This window comes from Neltuma alba, unplaced genomic scaffold, assembly GCF_004799145.2.
Source record: "Neltuma alba isolate B1F8T4 unplaced genomic scaffold, ASM479914v2 tig00012910_pilon, whole genome shotgun sequence".
Lineage (NCBI taxonomy): Eukaryota > Viridiplantae > Streptophyta > Magnoliopsida > Fabales > Fabaceae > Neltuma > Neltuma alba.
This window is the reverse complement of record NW_021637279.1, coordinates 435,227-451,242: the sequence shown is the minus strand read 5'-3', so window position 1 is coordinate 451,242 and position 16,016 is coordinate 435,227. Positions and strand designations below refer to the sequence as shown.

The 16,016-nt window shown below is 33.3% G+C and overlaps 2 protein-coding genes across 2 annotated transcripts; one reads left to right on the top strand and one right to left on the bottom strand.

Annotated features, from left to right (window-relative positions):
• Window positions 1-4,285: 4,285 nt before the first annotated feature.
• LOC114732411 (dof zinc finger protein DOF1.4-like) lies at window positions 4,286-6,227 on the top strand. Its single transcript, XM_028919693.1, has 2 exons — window positions 4,286-4,346; window positions 4,609-6,227. The coding sequence occupies exon 2, from the start codon at window positions 4,642-4,644 to the stop codon at window positions 5,578-5,580; it is 939 nt and encodes a 312-aa protein (XP_028775526.1). The 5' UTR covers window positions 4,286-4,346; window positions 4,609-4,641; the 3' UTR covers window positions 5,581-6,227.
• Window positions 6,228-9,260: 3,033 nt separating this feature from the next.
• LOC114732412 (uncharacterized) lies at window positions 9,261-13,367 on the bottom strand. The gene is made up of 3 exons (XM_028919694.1): window positions 13,000-13,367; window positions 10,228-10,427; window positions 9,261-9,634 (listed from the first exon to the last, which is right to left on the bottom strand). Exons 1-3 carry the CDS (start codon window positions 13,087-13,089, stop codon window positions 9,382-9,384), a joined length of 543 nt encoding a protein of 180 aa, XP_028775527.1. The 5' UTR covers window positions 13,090-13,367; the 3' UTR covers window positions 9,261-9,381.
• Between the last annotated feature and the right edge of the window lie 2,649 nt (window positions 13,368-16,016).

The window sequence follows — 16,016 nt, the reverse complement described above, 5'->3', positions numbered from 1 at the left end:
ACCTTAGAATTCACACTCACTATTCTAATCGAAGTTAAAGTCACTTTGAAAATTAAATAGTGAATGGTCATTCAGAATTAAAAAAAAAAAATTATATACTAATTTAAACTTCTTTGTGAGTGTAGAGAGAGAGAGAGAGAGAGAGAGAGTTATTAATGTAAAGTAGTTTGATGGACTTAGGTGGCTTCTTAGTTGGACTTAATAGACTCTTGGCGTTATTTAAAGAGCTAAACGAGGATTAAAGAATTAAGCAGAGAGAGTCATTTTCAAATTTGTACGACAAACATTCTTTGTTTTGTCCTTTTCGAAATTGCAGGAATCGACCACACGAGACACTTTACCTAACCAACCGACCAACATTGATTTTCCATGCACATTCCTTTTTCTCCCTCCTCTCGAATAATTGCCCTCCTCTTACTATTATATTATTAATTAATTACATTCCATTTCCTCTCTCTTTTTTAATTAATCATTCTCATTATTATTTATAATCTAATTTCATTCCCTAATCGTGCCTTAATTATTTATTTGCATGTGGCTTTTGTGGTCCTGTTTCTCTGTAACGCTCGCCAACTTGGAGAAATAATTATCATGGTCTCTTTCGTTTTCTTATTCCATGTGATCCTGACAATGGTTCATTAATTAAGAGTGTGATATATAGATATAATTAGTATATTTCTATTTCCAGATTGCTATTAGTAACGCTCCAATAACATTTATCAGTTTAGCGTCTAAATTAGTACTAATTAATAATATGATTAATTCGGACAGTTTGACCTATTAATTGTGGAGAGCTAGGTCCAGACTTGGTATTTCTAATTCTGATTCAGGAGTTAATGATTCACTTATTCTTCATTTAGTCATCATGCAATTTAATTTGTATATAAAACGAGAAGTTATAATTTTATATGAACAAATCTGTTTAATAATTTGTATATAATATATATAAATTATGCTAACAAACGATCTAAATATATATAGTAAAATTAATTAATATATACGACAAAATATTAATCAAACTATGGTCATCACAGTTACTCAATTAAACCTTAAGTGAAATTATAAGAACTGAAGTATATACATAATGCTTCTTTGGCAACAAATTCGTAAATGTTTTCCTCGTTTTTTAAGAATCTTCTCCTGTGATCGATAATTTAGCATATTGGAAATTAAGGAACTAAATTTTGGACCATCTGTCTCTGTGATCAACTGTCGATATTATATATCTATCTATCGTATCTTCAAAGTTCACTTCAAATTTACACTTCCATGTATATATTCCTTTCAGTCTGTCACATTATGAAGAAGAAGAGATCAAAACATATTATATATAGTTTATATATATATACATATATATATATATATATATATAAAATATGAATGAACATTCTTTGACCTGGCAGGCTGGCACATCTCTGCAGTGACGGCTGGGACATTCAATGAACATGCATGATCTGTTCATATTTGACCCCACCTACCCAATTCTTTCACTTCAAACATTTCCCATTTTTTTTCATTAATTAATTTTTATACCTACTCTATATATTATTCTACATTACTCATTTCACCTGCACGTTGTTATATATATATATATAATCTAAATCATTAATTGTAGTTATGGTATCTCATCAAATGTCTTATAATTTTTTTGATTTATTTTTTGTATAATCATTCATTAGTTTGTATATCAAATAAATGGATATGGATGAGTGATTTGTAATTTCTCGTATGAACAAAAATTTTGGACATTATTAATAAAAAGCGCATTAATTAATTTTTTTGTAACATTAATAATAATAGCTACATGTTTGAATTTGTATTTCAATTTTGGGACAGGTTAAGCCAGATTCAACAAACTCCACTATTTTTTCAAACTTCCACCAGTGTTCATATATATAATAAGGTGACTTTTAATAGAAACAATGTACTAAGAGATATACAGAACAAGTTTAAGAAAAATTCTCTGGTGATCATGATTTGAAGGTTATATTCTTCAAACTTGTTAAATCAAGACTCTCGAAATCCAAAGCCCTCTTAAGTTCAAAGTCATCAAGCACAAATTGTACTAGTCCACAGCCGATTTTTGTTTTCTGTTTTCTTTTCTTTTTGGAAAAGAATCGTATCTAAATCTGATTTATGTCGGATGCTCAATATATTAACTATAGAACATGACAGGTTTGGAAGAAAAAATAATTTATTTTTTCGTGTCGTCGCGTGTTTGTATTCATTTAAAATGAGATATTGAAATTGTTACATGTCTCTCATATCACTCGCCAGATTTATCTGAACGTGGTTTTTCAAATATCTGGACTCTGGAGGACTCTTTTATTTGGCATTAATCATCATCATTATGAGAGAACATTTATACTATCTCAGATCCTAATTATAAAATCTTGTTTATAATCTACAAACGAGGTCTTGTAATTAAGATCGGGGAAATAGTAAATCCTAACATTTACAAGTCATCACAAATATTTCAACTTACCCAAACTCCGTGTGATAAAAACATATGTAGTCAAATAGAATTTGACAAGATATAGCTAATTTTGATGGCAAAAAAGGAGATATATGTAATTTTATTGCATATTATTGTTTCTTGTGAGTTAATATTTTCTAACGTATAATACAGTTCATTTCGAACAGACTTGTATAGGAAAGTGTGTGCGTGTGTGTTATACGTGGCCTCTTTTAATTTCTAGAATATAACAACTTCACTTAATTCATATTAAGCAAAATTTATAACTTAAAAATAATATAATTGGTTATAAATTTTATATTTTATACCATGAAAAATTCCATATTGCTTATGTGAAATTTTCAAGTGCAATAATGCAATTATGAATAATTGACATCAATTGATTTGTTTTAAAATATAAAATATAAAATCAAATATAATTAATTCCATCCTACAAGTTTTTTTAGACTAATAATTTATTTTAATAATCAGATATCTAGTCACACATTTTAATTTTAATCAATTTGTAAAGAAAAAGGTAGGAGGAGGAGGAAAGAGGGGAGGAAGAACCAGCAAACGTGTAATTCAGTTAATAGAAGACTGTACTAACTCAATTAGTGGTTTTGACTTCAAGAAATGTTACTATTATTGTCCTTTCGACCAGCTCGTTTAGTCATAATCGAGGGTGTTTTCACATATTTAAGTGTTTTATACCAAAAGGAAAAAAATAAATAGAAACTTAATCACAAATCTCACATTATTCAGTAATTAGATTTAAAAAAAGCATAATTCTATTTAAAAATCAACTTATAAATTCAATGAAATCAATTAACAGAAACAATTTGTTATCATTTTGTGAACTCTCTCTGGCCTGAGGCAGCTTTGCATAATATATATATATATGCTATTCTAATTCTTAATATAAATATATAAGTAATTTGTAACACATTTTGCATAATAATAAAAATATGAAATTGATACAAAAAATTTTAATTTTATCCTTGTTAGAGTTTTCTCTCTCTTCATATTTACAAATCATTATCATATCTCTAACGTCTTTTTTTTTTCTAATAAATATTAAATAAGGATAGTAAAATCAGAAAGTAAGTATTAAACGTTTTCAATCTGATCCTAAATATAAGACTCGTTTTACAGTGTAAATTGTAACATAAAATGAGTTTTATATTTAAGACTAAACGTAAGTTAAGAGTGATTTACATGAGTGGAGCATTGGCGTATAATAAGTAATCAATGTGCTTCAAATGATGTGAGAGACTTACACGTGCATGCAACACTCAAAGACGCATAACATATACTTACCCAACCTGCAACATGTCATCACATGACATTGGCCCATATATGACTATATCTATATACATCACTATCTCTGTTGTGGATCCCACAAGAAACCATGTGTTGCCAACTGTTTTTGCGCCTCACTAAGAATCTTAGGCCCCAAGTCTATTTACCTTCCCTCTCCCTTTTAATTTTTTTTTTTTTCTCATTGCCTTGTCAATCTCTCCTCCTCTTAATGCTTCTCCTTTTTTCTAATTTTTTTTATTTTCTGATGTCGAGTTACCAACTTTGTATTGGAAGCTAAGTCTACTTGAATTATTGTAGCTAACTTACTATCATGCATATCTATATCTACGTTCCTTTAACAACCCAAACACATCACACCACTATCAACGGCCCACATCTTTCCACGTGTCCGCCACCCACCTTCACCTTAGAGGTTAAGTCTCTCTTTCTCTCTCTTCTCCCCACTTCCTATATTATACTCATTTCGGACACTAAAATTGAACTCCTAGGTTTTGTTGCCAGATTTGAACTCTTGCTCTCATTCAGCTTCTTATAACTATTTTACAGATAGATAAGGTCTCTCTAATAGGTATCATCATCATCATCATTATTATTCAATATATTAGAGGTTGATCGTAAAAAGACATGCTCGTCACTTCTTCTTCTTCCTCCTCCCACCAGCTTCTTCTCCTTGGGTGTTTCCTTCTTCTTCCATTGAACCAGTTCTTGGGAGCTCTGGTTTTCTTTCCCCCTGACTCAAGCAATCTCTTACTCTTGTCGTACTTTAGATTGATTTCTCTTGTAGCTCCTCGATCAAAAGGCTAACTTTTTATATCTCCTTCTTGTTTTAGCTTTCTTTGATCTGAATCGAATTGAAGATCGATATGGGTTTGAGTTCGAAGCAGGTTTCTAGTAGTGGGGTTGATTGGAACCAGGCGTTGCTTCAAGATCAGAAGTTGGAACTTCCAAAGCCTCCATTGATGAGCAAACTGCAACAGCAACAGCAGCAGCAGCAGCAGCAGATGCAACAGCAGCGACAGCAATCTCAGCAATCATCGGAGCCTTTGAAGTGTCCGAGGTGTGATTCGACCAACACCAAGTTCTGTTACTACAACAACTACAACAAGTCCCAGCCTCGCCATTTCTGCAGAGCCTGCAAGAGGCACTGGACTAAAGGTGGCACCCTGCGCAATGTCCCCGTTGGCGGTGGCCGGAAAAACAAACGGGTCAAGAAATCATCCACCCGCATCTCTTCCTCCGCCGCCGCCTCCTCAACCTCCGGCAGTGGTGGGTTGAGTACCCGCATGACAATTCAGAGTTCTCTGCAAAGGCCGAGTAATAATCTTCCTCTTCCTTCATCCTCTGCCTCTCTCTTTCAGTCTCTGATTCGTCCTCCTCCGTCACAACCGTCCCTGCTGCTTCCTCATCAGAATCTGATGAACCCCAGAGACTCATCACCACAAAGTAAAGATTTTGGAATTGGGAATTGTACCAGCAGCTTCTTGACTTCGAGTCTGCCTCTTCTTCCTCATCAAAACCAGAGCTTTATCTTCCCTTTCTCAAGCCCGAGCTCTTTTGAGACAAACCCATGTTCTGTTTCAACCTCTCTGAGACCCTCAAGCGTTTACAATAATAATAACAACTACGGCCAAGAGTTGAAGACAATGGAGCAGCCAACCCAAACACAGACACAGCCATGGGAGATACCTTCCACAAGCGTAGCCAATAGGGAAACGTCAAACTACTGGACTTGGGAAGACCTCGATTCGTTGGTCTCAACTGATCTCAATGTTCCCTGGGATGATTCTGATTTAAAACCCTGAGGCAGAAGAAGAGCGAGGAAGAAGAAGTAACAGATATATTAATTGACACACATATATGATATAAATATATATACGTACGAAGTAGTGTTTATAGGTTTGTTTATTGGGGGTGTTTTGTGTTCTTGGTTTTCAGACGGAGAGTTCTAAGAAGTTGCAGTATTTGGAGCTGTCCTTTTTTTAAGTTTCAGCTTCATCTTCAAGCAAAAGGGGTTTGAGAGTTCAAATTTTAATTCCTTAATGTAACGACTCTGATGATTGCCTCTTAGTTCTAATTAATTAATTCTCTCATTCTTCATTTACTCTAATGTTATATGCAAATGCAAGTAGCAAGCTAGCTAGCCCAGCCATCTTCTTCATCCGGCATTATTCAGCAGTACAGGAATCTGAATTCAGAAATTCTGATCTGAGTGCTTTGTGACAGTGATGAGAATGGAAGAATATTGGTTGGTCTGACCCAACACAGATGATGAACTGACAAAAATGAGAGGGTAAGATTCCAGATGGAGAAGAAGAATGAACAATCAATATTTTTGTGGTGGTGTAAATTTTTGGATCCATCATATTTGTATTTATTTACATGGAATATTGTTGGAATGCAATACATGGATTTGATTGGTGATGATTCATAATCGCCACTTGTGGAGAATCATTCTTCAGCTGCTGGGCCTGAAACAAGTGTTGTTAATATTCTGTGTTTATATATATATATATATATATATATATATATATGGTGTGTTTGTGGTATAATTTGTCTGCGCGGGCTTTTAGTTCACATGGTGTTTGATGGTTTGTTCTGATTTAACAGAACATTGTATGGAATGATGGGCCACCATGTCCGCGTTCAAGTTCTGTTTGTGCTTGTCGTTTTCGTCTTCCTTCCAGACCTATGGAATAGAAGTATCTGGCAGTTCTTTCACTTGCACATTTCTCTGCGCAGAATTTGAAAAATAAATTGTCCTATTTAAGTTGCGCGAGAATAAAATCCTTACACAAAATAAATTCGGAACCATAGTCTCGTTAAGATTATCAACAAAACCAGCTTTCATTATCGCCATTTTGTGTGTGTGTGTGAAGATTTGTTAAAGATATTATATTCCTCCGGTTCTAGATATAAGACTCCTTTTATAGTGTAATTTGCAGTGTAATTTATCCTACAAAATAAATCTTATATTTAGAACCAGAGGGAGTACTACGTTCTCTAATATAAAATCAAATTAACTAATTTAAAAAAATAAGAAAGTTACTAAAATACTTTAAATTATTTATATTTATTACTTTTTTTCTAAACTAATTTGCTTCTTTTATAAATTCATATATATAATTTGACGTTTCACGTTTCACATAAGTATTCAGATCCTATTACATGTGTTATAATTAAATGATTTAGTATTAATATCTCTAAATTAGTCAATCATGTTTTATATCAAGAATCGAAAGTAGTGTATTTTAGGATTTGGATAAATGTGAGTAGCTCTTTCTTATGAGAATCTAAACTTTAATTTGTCATACTATAAAAAACAAAAACTAACTTCGTTGTTAACTCAATTGTGTGTGAGATAATTTTTACTAATGATGATTTTAAAAATATTTTTCAAGTAGCATATGAAATAAGCTATACATCAATGTTTTACCTATATCATTATGATAATTTTGCTAAAGGTAATAAAAATTTAATACGTTTCTTGTGATATAAAAAAGGTCAAAGAATTGTGATTTGAAATTTGAATTTTTTATCCGTAACAAATTCAAAGAAATGCATAATCTTTTTTTTCATCATTTTATTTATAATCTTCAGGAATTGTGATCGAATTATATTAATTAATGTGAATTGCATGTTGATTGTTTCGCATGGATTGAGTCATGTTGGAAATTAATTAATTATACTATTAACGAAGGATTATTCTGCAATTGTAGAAAGTTTTGGGGGTCCAAAGCAGCATTTTTCCGAATACCTGGAGTCGGCGGCTGAACAAGCTTCCTTTGATATAGTTGGGGAAATCCGCGTTAATAGATTAAAATGATAATTTGGGATTATGCTGTAATTCTCAACTACTATGCTGTCTAAGTAATTGTACACATGCACACGTAACAAACTAACAATGTACTCATCCTATGTACGACACTGTACAGACACGGCATGATTCATACTCTCATATTTTTTTGGTAAAAAAAAAACTCTGATATATTTATCTGTGTACGTATAAAGATGTACATGATAGAAGATCAATGATGGAGGAGGAATAGAGGGACTGGCTAGGGGCTAGTTGAATTTTTAAGTTTTTCTCAATAATATTATATAGGTTTTATATATTTTCGACCCCTCAAAATCTATGTAAGATTTACATCATATTCTCTTCAATCCTAAATTTAAGAGCTAATTGAGGTATTTATTTTGCTTCAAATATGAGAGCTTAATCTGTTTTATTTATCAAATTCATTTATTTCTCGTAGCTATCACTATTGACTGTCTATATGAAAATGGTTTTTTTTTTTTTGTGAAAATATGATCAATAAAATAACGATCAAAAGAAATATTTTAGAGAAACAGATATATATTATTATACTACCTCCGGTTCTTAATATAAGACTTTATTTGACTTTTATTTTGATAAAAAATATAAGACTTCAATTTATTTTTTCCTCATATTTATCTATTTTTTTCTAATGTAATCCTTGTAATAATGATAATTCTAACCAATACACTTGATTAGTAAGGATATTTTAGAAAATACAACATCTATTTATTACAAATAACTAACTTAACTAGCTTTCTTAATTTACTCAAATTAGTCAAATAGCTTTTATAATGAGGACTGAAGGTAGTAAATAAGTAACTTATTCTAAATTAGTTATCAATCATCCGCCACGTTAGATGCGCACGTAATATCCCATGGATTCTTTTGCCTAGTCGGCCACATGAGTTTGGTGTAGGCCTCCTCCATCTGCTTTTTGTAGCTTCATCTTCCAAAAGATAACCAGTTGTTACTAACACAGAGAGAGAGAGAGAGAGAGAGAGAGATGAAATCTTTTTCCTCTGTTGGTTTTTGTTGCCTTTAGTTTGTGAGGTTATTCCGAGTGATGCGAAGGCCCCCACTTCTATAAATGATACAAATGGCAGCATCAAAATGAAGGATTATATGAGGAAATCCATATATAGGTGTGAATATTGTCAACAAAAAGGACAGGACCAGTTTGAAAAATGTGGCTCTGCTTTGCTTGTTACCAGACTGGACCACCCCATGAGGCAAATCAAGCAAGGCCGGTGCTGATTCCTGTCTTTATTCTACCGCCCAATATTTTTATTACACCAAGCGAATCTTGATAATTAATAGCACTTACAGATGTTAAAAATCAAAATTTCCCTTCAGAGAACAGTCAAATCTGGAACTAATAACAGTGACAAAACAAAAATGGTAATTGGTGTTCTTTATTCCTCCAGTAAAAGAAGTCACTTTTAAGATCATTAGTTGAAATTAACAACGATAACCCTCCCCCCCCCCCCCAAAAAAAAGTTCATCTTTAGTTGCTTATTGTGTACTGAGAATAACCAAAAAAAAAAAAAAATCCTGACTTCTCCGTCCTGCTTACATGATTTAGTGGAGGAGGGTCCTCCGTATGGGTTAAGATTTGAGAGTTTCCAACAGAACAATATTTGCGAGTAAAATGGGACATCCGAACCATTAAACAAATGAAAATCCTTTTTGACGAATCAAAATCCATGACTAAATTTGCACAGACAATAGGTTTTCACATACGAAGCAGTCAACCTTACTGACACTAGCCCCTCCTAATGATTCTGAGCTACATATTAGCCAGCGTCACACCAGAGTCCCTAGCATAGGGAGGTGGACCAGAATTAGCCTTTGAATAATGAACATAATAGAGTTCGGAGGCTATCCCTGTGAACACAATGAAGGCAGCTCCAGCTCCAAACACACCCTTCCTCAATGTCACACATGAAGGGCTGGCAGGCATGGCAGTCCCATCCTTTGTATGGTAGGCGTTCCTCGCAGAACCAGCCAGCAAGCATGATGCGGCAACAATGAATGTCACCCTGAATCATCAATATCAGCAAAAACGACTTATAGAAGCCGAGATGAGATTTGAATTCCTTCAATGGATGAATAACATCATCAACATGGCATGTGCATCAGATTTTTTTAAGCTTCCATTCAGTGATGTAATTAGCTGGGATTATCTTGTATTATATGTACCTTCATTGCCATAGTCCCAAAAGAAACTATTTGTGTTCAACAAAAAAATCAGGAAGGAACTTGCACCATCTCATCAAAATGGGACTTCTACTTTCCAGTTTCACTCCAAATCTAATTTTTGGTTCCTTTTCCTTTTCTTTTTTAGTCAATTAGGTCAACCATGCTGAAACCATGCCAGAACACAAACACAAACACATACGTATATATTCACTTAGTGTGTTAAGCACATGTTAAAATGTCGTGGCAGTGACAATATTGTAACTGTTACCGGCATGAAATATGTGTCTATAGATCAGAAATAAAGAGAACAAGCATATTCTTAGACAAAGTTGCACTGAGGTTGGTAGTGTAAACATGTGCTTCTTCGAAATTATTAAATTAACAAATTGAAGCAAACTTATCATCTCTATTTAATCAGATTTAAGCAACATACCAGCTGGTGATGAACAAGCAAATTGCCCATGATCTGTTGCTGCTAGGACTCATGGCCTGACCACAGCACAAGCATCTAGTGACCACCATTATAATCGCTTGACTGGCTACTAGAATTATAAAGGATCCCACACCTAGGCCAGTTGCAATATTAGAATCATAATGACAGAAGTTTTGATTTCCCTCGCTGACTATTGTGAACTGTCAGAATAATTGAATTCCAGTAAGTAAATCCATATTCAGAACCTCTGGATTTGTTTCTGATTTTGAATAGTATAATCGATTGATAATATTAAATAAAAATGAGAGCGAATTTTGGTCCAAAGAAGAAAGTGGAAGATAAAAAACGATGCTTAAGGTTAAAACTATAATCGGAATACCTTCCCTCCAGCCCCTACCTTTTAACAAAAAGATGAATGAATAAATTAATACGAAAGATATAGCAAAGTTTGGTCAGATGTGTGTTATGCATTTAGCAAGTAAATTGGACTAAAAGGATAAAAACTGGTCAATACTCTCTGACTTCAAACGTGAGCGTCTCACTATTAGAACTCTTGATTTCATGGTTTTAGGCTTTATCTCAAAATTAATCCCCAGATGTTCTATTTCTTTATTGGAGAACTCATGATAACGTCAGCTTAATTTTCCTTTGTCACGTCACGTGTGTGAGGTACACGGTCTTTCTACAGGTTCTCTCATTGTATAAATCTTCCTCCATCTCTAGTTGTTCTACTACATTCCCCCCCCCCCCCCCCCAAAAAAAAAAAAATCCTTTGTTTTTACCCTATCTTCCTGTGAACCCATGTTTAGCCATGATTTGGGCATTTTGAACAAAAGATAGGTATGTTTCAATGTAACAGTAAAAAAACTTCATGTAAGTATGTTTACAGGAGTCTACACATTTAGAAATATGAATACTGATCAGGTTTTGTTTGCGAAGGCACTTGTTAATCCATTTCATGATTACCCCTAAAAGTTATTTAACCACTGCAGGTTGGGATCTGTATATCTATGCTCTGTTATCCTTTTCCATGAATGTAAAGCCCTTTAGTGATTGCTGGGATCTTTCAACTTATTCTGAAATTGCTTCTTTTAATGGATTTTACTTAAATGCAGTTACTTGATATGTTAGCAATAAGGTTTCTAATCTATATCTATATTTATATAATATATTAAATTTGTACGAAGACCTACTGTTCATAAGTTATGAAAAATGTCTTCTTGTACAGTGTTTCACAAGTATTTTTCTTAAAAAAAAAAGTACTTTACACGATCAAATTATTAAAAAGACATGTATTTGAGAGGTAGACGAAAATGTTTAGTTGTTTTTTATGGTAATTAAAGACTCTGAAGATACAATGGTCTCTGGAAAAACAAAAGTTACCTGCCGCTATTTCAAAGGAGAACACCAAGTTTTTAAAATCCTAGTTGCAGCAGGGAAAAAAAACCTGTTCCCGCTAATTTTCCCCCAACAGTTAGGCCAACACCACATTTAACCGAGAAAACTTTTTTCTTTTTGTGAAACTTATAGTTTCTCCTTTAAAAAGAGGGCCAAACAGACTAATATATCCAATTTCTACAGTCTTTTGTCATGTTCCCCTCTTCCTAACTAATTGGTGAATTTGGCACAATAGGGATGACAATGGATTGGGAAAAGGCAGGTTCTTCAGTAAAAAACTAAAAGAGAGCGAGGGAGAGAAGTTTATCCTCTAATAAAATGTCTTTGATATCAATTTTTCTGTTCATATATTCATAAATATTGAATTGCAAAAACTCATATACGTTTCAATTCCTTTAGTTTTCAAACAAACAAATAAAATCTTAAGTTTGAATCTTACCTCTGGTACTTTTAAGGAATTATATCGTACAATAATATGGGAAAGGTCTGAGGTGTGGCATAGATCGAACCTGATTGTTCCCCTAAACCCAATCCATAAACAACGAATTTTTTTCTATAACATATCCTGAATTTCAGTCAAGTGTTTGACCTACTCAATCTAAAAAAGCAGGAAAGGAAGTCAAATACCAACAAGTCAGATCCAAATTACAATCTATAAGGCAAAACTTGTTGTCAGAACAGAATTTAATATCGGTACAAGTTTTGTGCTTAGCAACATAAGATTATATCTCATTTTCCTTGGCAGATGGCAGTGTTCTCTCAGCGGCCAAGCAAACTTCTCCTCTGCAACTGAATAACTTCTATAACTAAATCTAACTCATCTTATGCCCTTTCAATTTCCAAAATCTGAACACACTTGAATTATTTGCAATCAAATATTCGTCTGACTTGCTCAACAACCTTACTCCACTCATTCATTTACTGAAGTACAGCGGCTCCTGGTTGTATGGAACATAACAACACCATCGTCCAGCTTGTTCGGTGAAAAGATTTATTGAGACAGTAATAAACCAGTTGAGGGAAAAATTCAACAATGTCACTAATCCCTAAGTCCCATCCGAATTCCATTAGAGGTCAAGCAAGGCTCAGAATGAACAGGGAAGAAACTCAACTGTCACTATGTAAAAGATGTCTTCCACACTCAAACGGAAAATAGATTACTGAATTTCTCACCCAGTCCCAGATTAAGGAAATGAAAACCCCAAATCCCAGATTTCTCAATCGGCTATCTTGAACCACAAAAGTAACTCAGCAATTAAATCTACTGAACCCCAGAAGAAGCAGAAAATCATAGCCAAGAAAAGCAATTTCTAAGCAGCTAAGGATTGAAGTAGAGGAAAAAGAAAAGGAGGGAAAGCGAGAAGACGGACTCACAGTACTTCTCCTCTGCTCAGCAGCAACAGCAAGAGCAAAAGCAATGAGATCAAACACGAACACCACCGCCAATAACAGCGTCGAAGCCATTGCTCAGAAACCCACCCGTCAGAATTGAGTATTGGCCGCACCACGAAGAAGCGCACGAGGTCAAAATACATAAACCCACATAGATGAAAGCAATATTTATATAAAGGCCAGAGACAGTCCACCTTGTAGATACCGCAGCCACTTCAAACCAAGGCGAACTGAATAAACAAACAGACAATTGAATGAATAATTAAATAGCAACAGAACCATTAGCAGGCGTAGAAATGTTCGAGGGATGTCTCTTTCAGGTCAGATCAGAGTGATTGCCTTGGAGGGGAAGTAATCTAGTATCAAACGCCCACACCCTGCGCCATTGTGCGCTTTTTTTTTTTTTTTTTAATAAAAATATAAAATCGCCTGAGCAATACACCTGGAGTAATAACAAGACAACCAGAATTTTCCCCGATTAATAAGACGAATAATAATATTAAAGTATTTTAAAATTCTATTTATTTTGAAATCCTTAGATTCTTCTGAACTTCATAACTTGATCTTACCAATGCGTGTTATTCGGTGTAACATTCATAGTTTATAGATAGTATGCTGTAAATTGAAAATTTGACATTGATACTTCTAATTTATATATTTATATATAGTTGGCCGAAAAAATTATATCTAACATAAGATTTCTAATATTTTTTTTACCTTCATATAAAAATACTAATATGATGTAGTAGTTTTAAATAACATAAACAATACAACTTATTTATTTTTTTAAAATGTGAGTAATGAATAAAATATAAAATACTCTCATAAAAAGACAATTAACAGGGGGCAAACGGAGCAATTCTTACATTGGTAATCACGAGTATCCCATGTGACTTTGCCTCGGTCCAAAGATACTACCTCTGGTCCTGAACACTACATCTGTTTCTAATTATAAGACCTCGTTAAAAGTAGTATAAAAGTTAGTTAACGGTTTTAAGTATAAGATTTCAATCCATTTTGTCTTCTCAGTTTATAATAATTCTAAAAAATATCCCTATTAATTGTAAAGTCACTTAAATATAGTTTCAATATACATGATTGAATAAGGATAAGGGTAATTTAAAGAAATCAACATATATTTATTACAAATAACTAATTTTTTTGAATTCGTTATTTAATTTTTATATTAAAGATAGGAGGTGGTATTGTTGCCCGAGAAAATGGAGGCTCACGAGCCATTGCCTTCAGCACGTGAAAGATCCCAATTTTGCCAAAAAAGCTTGAGAAAGAATGCCAAATTATATCTTGTGATTTGCTTTTATATTAAAGCTGAGTCATTGACATGTTCACTGCCATTGGCACTCCCTCCTCAAAAGTCATGTACCTGTATCCTTCAGAAAGTGGAGTTACAGTTGGAAGCTTCAGCACTTCGTTGGAATCATCAATATATCAGCAGCAAAGTCAGCCATCAATGGGTAGTCCAGTGAAATCAATTTTGAGATGATTAAGATAAGGTCAATAAACTCAAATTAAGTGGTTACTTAGAATAACTTCCAAAAGGACGACGACGTTTTCAAAAGGATGATTGCGGCAATTATTAATTTATTATACATATAATGACCTTCGACTGAGTTGATCCCTATCCATTTTCTCATTTCCTATCCACATGGCTCTTCTGTTATTCTTTTTCCTTTTCAGCCTATCTTACGTTGCTCGTTCGGAGTCGTCAATGATTACGACGTGATTAAACTTTCTGAAAGTGACCAAGGGATGTTTAATTTAGTAGGAAAGATGGGATATGAAAAATAAATAATGCAATAAAACGCGATTATATTTAAGATATTATTAGATACGAGTACTAAATATGAATACTTCTTTTAACAAAAATTTAAATATTGATTCGTTATGTTGTGAGACATAAGTCTTTGCTGTTAGACGTAACTCTCATTTGTAAATTTTAATAGTGTATCTAAATTACAATATTTTTTTGTGCTCCCTGCCATTTTTTTCCAAAAAAATGCAAAATTTAAAGACCCAACTAGCTCTTTTTGGTTCCCCTCCAAAAAAAAAAACACCACTAGTTAAGACAATGCTTCTTTTACCTCCCCATTCTGTGTCCTCGGTACTAAAAAAAAAACAGCTCGTTGGATGGAAAAAATTAAAAATATCATACTAGAAGAACTGTCCTATAAGATCTAGCATGCTCAAATTTAACTGGGTAATAACAGATCTCGAGTAATTGTATATAAAAAGACTTAGTCCATTCAGCGGATATTTTTTTAAAAATCTGTAAATGTAATGTTTATTAATATTTTCGTTATTTCCAAAAATTATTCTTTTTTTACCATTTTTAATATTTCAAAATTTTAAGTTTTTGGGGGTACAATTTTAAGTTAAATATTATGTTTTATTCCCCATGTTTCCTTTTACTTTTTATTTTTATTTTTTAAGGGTCTGTTTGGTATGAGAGAAAATGAGAGAAGGGGATGGGAGGGAAAATTTTAATAAACTCGATTTGAAAAATTAAAAAAAATGGTAAAAAGATTTTAATTAATTTTTATTACTCTTTTATATTACTTTTTCTCTTTATTAAAATTTTAAAATCCCACTTCTCTAATTTTTTTAAATAGAGCTTATTTAAATTTTTTTCCCCTACTTTCTCCTCCTCTCTATTTTCCTCATACCAAACAATGCCCAAAATTTTATACCTCAAAAACCCATAATAAGGATGTGGACGAAAACAGGCCTTTCGATACTCAGAATGAAGGCCCATAGCAATCGAAACATTGATTTTGATATGGGCTGATCCGGTCCTAATCATCAAAGTCGATCCAGACGGGTCAGTACCAAACCCGGATTCCCTGCTCATCTCTAAATAAAAACCGTTGGATGCATCGGCTGACTCAAAGATTCGCCACGTCATAAAAATTAAATAAAATGTCCAGCGTCTACTTGTTAAGAAACATCCCATCCGTTCATTCCTAATTAACCTATTCCGA